A 10,517-nucleotide genomic window follows, 5' to 3' on the forward strand; every position below is an offset into this window, starting at 1 on the left:
ACACCTCAATCGCTTAGGAGTCATTCTTGTCTACATCTGCTCCAGCAGGGAAACAATGGCGGACTGATGACAGCTTTGTCATCGATTTGAGAAAGGGGTAAAGATTTTAGTAGATTAACAAAAAAACCACTGGGTGGATTTTTATCATTTTAGGGTGGTTGTGTACACACACTGCCAACACACATTTCAGTTCAAACAACTTGTAAAAGTGCATGTAGCATTATATGACCCCTTTAAAACATATTCCCACTCTCATTATATCATTATATTTTCTCATTCATCAGCACGTGCTATTCCAAAGGGGAAAAATGGCTTGTAATATTTAATGAAAGTATAATACTGTAAGTTGCTCTGACTCTTAAACAACTTTCCTTTTCTGCTGACATCACTAGACCTCATTATAAGCCCCTCCCCTCCAACCACCTGTTGTATATAGAACTCTTTGCACTATCCTATTAATTACTTTTGCATATAATTACAGTTATTTAATTGTTTTAACATCTTGTTTCAGTTAACAAATTAATAGGAAGATAAATAGGTTACAACCGATGATTTACGATGTGGCCTGGAAATGCATGCACTATTTAGGAGTAAGCAGCCTTCAAAAATGTTGGTGTGTGAGCTTTATATCTATAATATAATTTATAATATACTCCTAGACCTTTCAAACTGTAAAACTAGAAAAGTAAACTTAAGTTTAATTTATCTAATTAATTTAGTTTTTTTTAATGACATAAATTTTGAATTGGTTGGTATTGGCAGTTCACATGAGATAATACTGAACGTTTACGTACGTTAAACTCTGAAATGTAATTGCATTAGTCTGACAGGCAGAGTGTTGGTGTGGAGGGCAGAGATGTGTGACCTGTGGCGCATATATTATGTTGAAGCGTTTTGATATGTCGGGGAAAAAAACACTATTTCACACTGGGCCGCTCTGATAAATAGGCTTTCCTGTCCTCCAGCAATTTCACACTTTTTGCCCTCGTAGGGTCCAGCCGAAACCACACACACAAATGCACACTCTCACATACACGCACAAACACTGAGGCCTCACAGCCATGCCTGGTAAAACTCATTTTTAATACCTCCTCCACAGCTTTTAACTCTGTATAAGTGAAGGATGTCCCGTGGTTTTGACTTGTGTGTCTGACATGTTTGTGTCTCCTTCTGCTTTCAGTTCCTGGCTCTTGGGACACACTTTGGGAAGGTTTACCTTCTGGATATCCAAGGAAATGTTACACAGAAGTTTGAAATTGCAAGTCTGAAATGATCTTTGTGTAATTGTTATAGATCTGTCCATGTTTGAGCTATGTTATGTCTGATTATACCATTTTTTTTTTTTACTCCTTTGTCTTTTCTCTTCTATGTTCTATTTATTCTTACAGAGTTCAGTGAAAATAAACCAGATCAGTTTGGATGAGAGCGGTGATCATGTTGGCATCTGCTCTGAAGATGGAAAGGTGAGAATTTCCTCCATTCACTTCAGCTCCCATTGTTCTTTAACTTACTTTATTAACCCTTTACGATCAACCAATCACAGCCCCATCTCTAGTCTAAACCCCAAACCCTCAATTTATTCCTTAATTCAAAGGGCATTGACTTATCAATCAGTGCTTACAGGCCTTATTCCTGTCCCTTTTCCTAAAATCCAAGCGCAGTGATTGGTCAGTAGGAATGTTGCTCCAGGACAAACAATGTTTATCCAGGAACAAGTTCTACTTCTATAAATCATGCTAAGCATCAGGCTGGTCTAAGAGGCTTCTCAGAACTAAACTGCTCTGTTAGGATTGGATAAGTTACAACCAACTTTTTAAAGTAGGAGTCTATTTCAAATTGGTCTAAAATCACAATCACAGAAATTAGGCAATAAATTGATTAAAGAAAGAAAGAAACTTTGTGTATAACGTGTTTTTTTATCCTTTTGTATAAATTGATTCTTTTTAAAGTCATCTTTGTGTATAAGTTCCATTATGGCAGCAGCTATTAATTGATGATCCAATGATGGATACAACAATAATAAATACACATATATCCAAACATGCACATGCTACTATTAACTAGGCAAGGCAAGTTTATTTATATTTTTCAGTATATATTTATATTTCATATAGAATTTTAATTCAAAGTGTCTTACATTAAAATGATAAAAAATAGTAGTCATAAAATAAAAAAAATACATAATAATAATAATAATAAACAATTAAAACATTTTTTAAAAATGGAAAAAATTTATGAATTCATTAAAATGATAAAAGGCATAATTAAAATGACTATAAGAGGCATACATAAAAAGACTAGTGATTTATTGGCATTTTAAAAACATATTTAGGTGTCTGTATCACAGTGGTGGAGAGATTTTGTACACCCCCAGCAAAGTATGTAAGATTAAGGTAGTCTGCTGCATCTTCCATAACCCAGCACTCATAACTGACCTGCAAAATGGGGATTTGCATCATGCAAAACACATTCAGCTTTAATTCTTTTGAGTGTGTTTATGCCATTACCTGATTTGCAGGTATATTTAGTGAGTTGGGTGCTAAATCCACAGCTTACGCAAATAAACAATGCCATCAGCATCGCACAGTTCATTCTTAGTGAATTTCCCCACGAGAGTCTAAGGAGTTGTTTACTTGAGTTTTCATATCTTTCTCTGTTTGCAAGACATGATGCCTGTCTTCCCACTCAATACCTGCTCCGTCAACTCTGACACCTGCAGAAACAGCATGTGTGCATTTGGTCCATTTTAAAATGTGTTTTAAAAAAGAGCTCCTCGATCCTTCTGTGATTTCTATCGCTCCTTTCCATCTATCTGCTCATTGATCATGAGCTGGTTGTTATCAGTCCACGGAGGCTAATCATCAGCACCTTGTGTGGCTTTCTCAGGATGATCTGTGGCATGATAGACCACGTCTATTCCTGTTCCTATGGCAGAGGCGAGATCCTGTCGCACCTACACCAATTAAGATATGGAGGCCATTGTTCGCTCCTCTGCACTGTTAATCCCAACTTACTGACTGCTTTGCTACCGTTGTTTGGCAAAATGTGACATGGAAGTTTTTTTTCATTATTAGGTTTTTCCAATAAGTAGAAACGGCGCTTTGAAAATTATGATTTTCATACTAGTTATGAATGGAAATTCTATCACAATACAGATTGTGTCAAAGCAACTGAACAGCATTAATTAGGAAAATAGTGTGTCAATAATGCAAAATGACAATAGTAAACACTAATTTTTCAGTTAAAGGCAGTTCATCATTGAATTCAGTGATGTCATCATCCAGCTCAGTTCAGTTTAAATAGTATGGAATGGAAAAGGAAGCATACAAACAATTTGAAGTTGGTATTTTCCAAAGTAAAATATGTTTCATGATGTTTTCAGTGAATGATCTTGGCAATTCACAATTAATAATAGCAAACTTTTTCATGTTAAACTATGAAATTATTAAACTATTGTTAATTATTAAGCATTAAACTATTACAAATCAATATAGAGGCCTTTGTTTGCTGTTCTGCACTTACCAGCCACTTTGCTATTGATGTTATGCAAAATATGACACATTTCTTAAGAGGAATAGTCTTTTTTAGGTTTTTCCAAGAAGTAGAAAACTGCCCTAGATGTTTTTCAAGTCAAGTCACCTTTATTTATATAGCGCTTTTACCAATACAGATTGTGTCAAAGCAACTTTTAATAGGAAAATAATTTTTTCAGAATAGCAAAGCTTGTTGCCTGACCAGAAAGACATGAACAATTTGAAGTCAGTAGTTTATTTTCCCCACCATCATCTTAAATGCAAGAGGATGCTTTACTTTTCAATAGAGTTGTACTTTTTTGAGACCTCACACTCATTTTAGTTTCCTCTTGTTTTATACAGACAGGTGTAGGTGAAATGTTGTGTTAACGCTTGTTTGTAGCCGTCGGGGACTGCAGCACCGCTAGTGATTAAGTCAGTAGCATAAAGGCGTGCAAGGGCAGAAAGAGTTGACCTTTCCACTAATTGGGAGTCTGGCAGATGGTTAACTAGCCCACTGGATGGTCTGATGCTTTGCCCAAGTCAACTGTTATCGCAGAACGCATCGCTGGACCACAGTGATTTTACCTTAAAAATACATCTTTCTCTCTCTCTCTCATCTTTTCCAGGTGCAAGTGTTCGGCCTGTACACCAGGGAGGGCTTCCACGAAAACTTTGACTGTCCCATCAAGGTAACTTATTGCTGTTAATGCAAGTCGTCGGTCCCCCGGTTTTGCTGCCTGATGGGAAATAACCCTTTGATTTCGATTTCCCGTCACAGCTAACATGGATAATTCTCGAAAACAATGTAATTTCAGCCTGCTACTAGTCTTAATTGATTTCTCTAGGGCATTTCATATCATGCATGAGCCGCCTGTTTGTTGAGCATGAGTGATGTCACCTATGGCACACATTAAAGAGAGCCGGTGCTGTCATCTTCTTATATCGATACTTCTGTGTATTGGACTGTGAGGATCAATCTTTGAACTTTTCCTGGGTTAAAAAGGACTTTTTCGAGCATGTTTTCAGACTGGATGTAGTCTTAACCCCCTCTGAGGCACTATATGGCTTCAGAAGTACTGGAGTGGACATTGATATTAACTCAAATGTTGCAGTATAATGAACAGAAATTTCTTGATCAATTCCAGGTCGTGGCTCTACACCCCCAGTTCAGCAAATCCAACAATAAACAGTTTGTGACTGGAGGAAATAAGGTAAGTCCAGTTTCACAGTCACCTGAGACTCAAAATTCACACCGTGAGCGTTGAAAGTTGTGTATGTTATTTCCAGATCCCAATTCGCTCATTGTCTAATTAGTTCCTGCCTCTCTGCTTTTAACAAAAAATGAATTTGTTTGGCAACTCTCATATTTTGAGAGGAGTCTGGTCACTCCGAAGCTGCTAAAACGTTCAAAACATGCACATGCTGCAGAATCATAAGCTTGGTTCTCGCTAATTATGGTTGGTTTTTGGTCTGCATCGGGCCCCAAATCCCACATTTAGTGGTTAGAACAAGTGCTCTAGAAATTTTGAGCCTTGGTGCTCATTGGGAGATGCAGGTTCGAATCCAGTTAGAATCATGGTCTAATTACATTTTCTCTCTCTTTCTTCCCAAAAATGTCCTGTCTCCTCTATCCGTGTTGCCAAGTCCGCGGTTTTGGAAGTCGCTGGGGTTGAAGCGACCCCAATAACGTGATAGTTATTGGATTGCGAATTTTACCATAGGAACCCCGCCAAAAAAACATGTATATGTAATTACACTACGATTCAAAAGTTCAGGGTCAGTATTTTTTTTTATAAAGACAAATACTTTTATTCAGCAAAAATGCGTTAAATTGATCAAAAGTGACATAAAGACATTTCTAATGTTAACAAAAAATTTATTTTTCAAATGAGTGCTTGTTATTTTGGAATTTTCTATTTATCAAAGAATCTTGAAAAAAAAAACGTTTCCACAAAAATATAAAGCAGCACAACTGTTTTCAATTCAACATTAATAGTAATTAGAATTTTTTTTTTTTTAACACCAAATCAGCATATTATAATGATTTCTCATCATGTGTCAAGACAGGTGTTAATGGCTGCTGAAAATCCAGCTTTGCCATCATGAGTATAAATTGCATTTTTTAAAAATACTGTATTTTGATCAAATAAATGCAGCCTTGGTGAGCATTTGAGATTTCTCTTAAAAACATAAAGTCTTAACAACCCTAAACTTTTGACGGTAGTCAAGATTGGTTGCAAGCTTCTTGCAAAAAATATGAGAAAAAAAATGCATTCATCAACCACTGAATTTTGAAAGGAAGTGTCTCTGTTATTAATGTGGTTTGAATGCCATAAAAATAAAAACAAAAGCCACATTCATACCTAGTCTAAACATATATTTTGTGGTCTCCATCATTTGATGCTCTTGATGTTTCAACTCTGAGGGTTAAGCTAAATTATTAGAATGGAATCATTTTTTGTCATATTGAGTGCCGTGTATAGTGGTTACTCAAACTGAAGCTGTTTGGCATGAAACACTCTTACCGTCTTGGCCTTAGACTGGGGTCAACATCAGGGAGAGAGAGAGTGGTCCATTTTCTCCAAAGTGTTGTTCACTAGAGAAATGTTGTCTCTTCTTGCGCAATAAATAACTGTCATTACATAGAGTGCCATATAGTGTTTGCAGCATGTAGAACACTCTTTGGCTTATGGACTAAACAAATACACTCATTTTTCAAAGGACACAATGCTACCAACCAAAGATGCCATAGTCCGATGCATTCCAGACTCCGTACATCTATAGAAATGAAAACAGGGTTTGTGCCGCACTTAGAAGAAGTTGATCTGTTTGCATGCACTGATCAGACATCTTGTGGTTGGAAAAACTTCAGTTGTGAAGTGAATTTGAATAAATGCCACTGGTACTTTGTAAAGTGGACTGTTAGAGATTTTGTTGAGATGTATGAATCTTGAACCACTCATGTAGAGTCTTCTCAATTTCTGTAAATCATAGATTTTTATCCTCTGTGCCACGATTGATTCTCATAAAATGGCTTCACACTGTTATTGCATTGTGCTTATCAGAAGCAGTTAATGGCGTCCATTGTGTGCCACAGTGGCCAAGTCCTCTGCATTTTCCTCCCGCTTCTGCTTGTTTCCTTCTCTCTCCTTAGCTTAAGGTCCCCATAATGCAGCCCTGCCATGAAAATCAATACGGCTTCCACTGAAGACGCATCTTGTCAAAGGCAATTCAATTCCGTCTGCTCGGCTCTTGGAGTGTCATCTCCTATTGCTGCGCTGTGATCTGTTAACATAGCCAAAAGTGTAGAACTGAAGCGACATTGAACCATCTTTCCTTTCAGTCACTTTTTCTGCAGTCAGGTCAGGTTGGCTGTGTGGTGATTGTGTGTGGCATTTTTGACACTTTCGATTCAAGGTTATCCACCAAGAGCGTTGCTGCTTTCTGCACTTGATTATTATCACACAAACCTCTCAGAAAATGTAGTTTTTCACCAAATAATATCCGACTTATCAGAGTAAACCAAAACATTAAATACCTTTTCATAGAAATTCTGTTGTTTGAGTCTCTTCTCTGGTCAGTTCATGAAAGTATCGGTATCTTTTTCTCCCATGTGCTTTTATTCTTTCTGAAGTTCGATTGTGTTGCACTGCGTACCTAAGTGACTTTATGAATGTCCCATTATCTAAAGGTTGAACCGAATATTCCCTTTTCCTAAAATTGATTTTGATAATGCTTGTGAAATTATTTTTATTGAATTTCCGCCTGAATATGACCTAAACACCATGACATTGCCAATGAATCTGCCTAATACACTGATCCAATGCAATACTTACTGCAATATTAGCAAAGATGCATTAAATTCATCAAAAGTGACAGTAAAAACTTTTATAATGTTACAAAAAAAAAATCTATTTCAAATAAACTCTGTGTTTATCAAAGAATCATGAAAAATATATATATAATGGTTTCCACAAAAATATTAAGCAGCACAACTGTTTTCAACATTGATAATAATTTGAAATGTTTCTTGAGCACCAAATCAGCATATTAGAATAATTTCTAGGGATCATGTGTTACTGAAGACCCGAGTAATGGCTGCTGAAAATTTAGCTTTATCATCATACATTCAAATAGATAACAGCTATTTTAAATGACCATACTTTAATGCTTTTACTGTACTATTCACCAAATAAATATAGCTGTGATGTTTTAAGAGACATCTAAAAAAATAAAAATAAATAACCTTCACCTTTCTACCTTTAGGGTATCATCTGTCCCGGTAACAGTGGTTCTTTATTTATTTATTTTTGAGAGAGAGAGTGTGTGTAGGGGTAAAAAAAATAAAATAAAAATGGTCTCACATCAGAAATAAAAGACGCATGTAGTCACACTGACTTTGACTCTGTTGTTTAGTACCTATTTGTGCTCTATGTTCTGCTGCCCTCTGGTGTTGTAGTGCAAACACTGTGGCCTATTTTGTTTTGTGTTGGTGAATTTCTGTCAGCAAATGCTTACTAACCTTAAATTAATGAAATATGTCCTGTAGCTTTTACTTTATGAGAGGAACTGGCTGAACCGTTGGAAGACCTCTGTTCTGCATGAAGGAGAGGGAAACATCACCAATGTGAAATGGACAGCCAATCTAATTGCCTGGGCAAACAATGTGGTACAATCAGATTTACACACATTGGACATATTAATTAAGATGCCTTACTAATCATGATTTTATCTAAAATGTAGTGGATGTGTTTTAGGGTGTGAAAATTTACGACATCTGCAGTAAACAGCGCATCACTAACGTGTTGCGGGACAACACCAGTCTTAGGCCGGATATGTACCCCTGCAGTCTGTGCTGGAAAGACAACACCACGCTGATCATCGGCTGGGGCTCTTCTGTTAAGGTGTGTGTTCCGAACAACTGCAGATCAAGTGTTTTAATAACTAGGAAAGCTCATTTCTAAAACTATTTCTTTTTATTTGAATAACGTTGTTTGGTTCATTTGTTTTTCTCAGATATGTGTTGTTAAAGAGCGTGACCCAACACAAATGAGAGATCTACCCAGTCGCTACGTTGAGATTGGTACTGAAGCAATTACAGTCATACACATAATGAGAACATGTAACATAATTACATTTTTGTTGTTGTTTGTTTGTTTCTCTTATTTCTTTCAGTGTCAGCATTTGAGACAGAGTTCTGCATTAGTGGATTGGCGCCTTTGGCAGATCAGCTGGTCACTCTGTACTATGTCAAGGAGAACTCTGAGCACGTGGTAATATATTACCCACTCTCACCAGAGCTCAGATCAGGGGCCTCATCAAACGTCCAAGGGGGCTGCAAGATGACTTGTAGTCATTTCAAATGAGACAAAGCAAGCTTTTAAATCAAGCTAAAATCAAGATATAAGCTGACAATATGTTAATTTTAATTCATTTCCTCACAACTGGCAGTTTATTTAAGAACCAGGATTCTCATGGTCTTTGACAACCTGGATATATGACAGAAAATTAAAGTAATGGAAATCCTTTATAATAAATATGAATTTATATATACACACCTTTATAACAAATAAATGAATTTCGGTAACACTTCATAATAACTTTCATTAATAAATCATTAACAAACATTATATAATGCTTAATGGATCATTAGTTAAAGGGGTCATATGATGCTGCTAAAAAGAACATTATTTTGTGTATTTGGTGTAATGAAATGTGTTTATGCGGTTTAAAGTTAAAAAAACACATTTTCCACATACTGTATGTTATTGTTTCTCCTCTATGCCCCGCCTTAACGTGAGGTAATGTGATTGTTGTTTGCTAATAAACTTAATGTAATAAACTTAATAATAATTTTTAACAAATCATTATTTCATGTAATTTAAAATGCTTACAAATGTCATTAAACTTTCAATTCCATATGATCAAGCACTTATTGAAAATCTACAAATGATTTTAACAGATGTTATAAAATGATTAAAAGCTTGTGTTAATGCACAACACTTTTGCTGCTATTGCGGTGTGATACGGGTAAGGTTAGGGACAGGTTTGGTGGTATGGATAGGTTTAAGGCTCAACAGTGTACAGGGGTCAATTTGATTACTATAAGGGAACACGGTTTGTATTATATTGTGTTGATAAATGTAAAAGTATTTTCTTTTAAAATATGATTTGTTTTCTCTTGTTTATTTATGATTCAAGAAATATCCTGTTTAATGATATATACTGAAGAGTAGTACACTAATGTGAGTGTTGAGGCAATGAAAACATTTTTTGCACCAAAATTACAATCTGTTATGTCTTTAGCAAGCATTTAGCTAAACCTAACCAGCCACCCTTTACACAAACCTTGTTACAGTAGCTTAATACAGTCCAATGCCCATAAAGATACTAAATGATTAGTAATCGTTTATAACAATCTGTTATGTCTTTAGCAAGCATTTAGCTAAACTTAACCAGCCACCCTTTACACAAACCTTGTTACATTAGCTAAAAGTCCAATGGCCATAAAGATACTAAATGATTAGTAATCATTTATAAACATTTACAAATGATGAATAGTTTCAGCTTTAGATTGGCTACTGCAAAAACATGAACAATTGATTAATAAATGATTAGTAAAGATGTGTGAATAGGGTAAATTCAGGTCTTTCGGGACACTGCCATCGAGATGACTGCTCATAAAAGTATTAATGATTATTTATGAACATTTATAAACATTTGCAAATGATAAATAGTTTCCACTTTAGATTGGGTACTGCAAAAACATGAACAATTGAATAATAGATTATTTGTTAAGATGTGTAAATAGAGGTCTACACAGCAAACAAAGACCAACAAATGAAGATCATATGAACTGAAAGTTTACTGACATTTGTAAGCATTTCAATTTACATTAAATAATCATATGTTAATCATTAGGTAATGTATAGTAAGTTCATTAGTAAACATTAACAAGCACATTATTTCATATTTCTAGCTATGTGAATATATATTAACTAA

The 10,517-nt window shown here is 35.5% G+C and overlaps 1 protein-coding gene across 2 annotated transcripts in view; it reads left to right on the forward strand.

Moving 5' to 3' along the window:
* The window catches only part of LOC107722032 (vacuolar protein sorting-associated protein 41 homolog), a 32,250-nt gene that overhangs the window by 13,854 nt on the left and 7,879 nt on the right, over positions 1-10,517 (forward strand). For both annotated transcript variants that reach the window (XM_016530261.1, XM_016530260.1), the window contains exons 4-11: positions 1,181-1,258; positions 1,389-1,463; positions 4,142-4,204; positions 4,661-4,726; positions 8,065-8,184; positions 8,273-8,419; positions 8,532-8,598; positions 8,691-8,788. In XM_016530261.1, the coding sequence (XP_016385747.1) occupies positions 1,181-1,258; positions 1,389-1,463; positions 4,142-4,204; positions 4,661-4,726; positions 8,065-8,184; positions 8,273-8,419; positions 8,532-8,598; positions 8,691-8,788 (714 nt within the window). The remainder of the gene's footprint in view (positions 1-1,180; positions 1,259-1,388; positions 1,464-4,141; positions 4,205-4,660; positions 4,727-8,064; positions 8,185-8,272; positions 8,420-8,531; positions 8,599-8,690; positions 8,789-10,517) is intronic.

The sequence above is a fragment of the Sinocyclocheilus rhinocerous genome, unplaced genomic scaffold, assembly GCF_001515625.1.
Source record: "Sinocyclocheilus rhinocerous isolate Xijiao unplaced genomic scaffold, SAMN03320098_v1.1 scaffold754, whole genome shotgun sequence".
In the NCBI taxonomy this organism is placed as follows: domain Eukaryota; kingdom Metazoa; phylum Chordata; class Actinopteri; order Cypriniformes; family Cyprinidae; genus Sinocyclocheilus; species Sinocyclocheilus rhinocerous.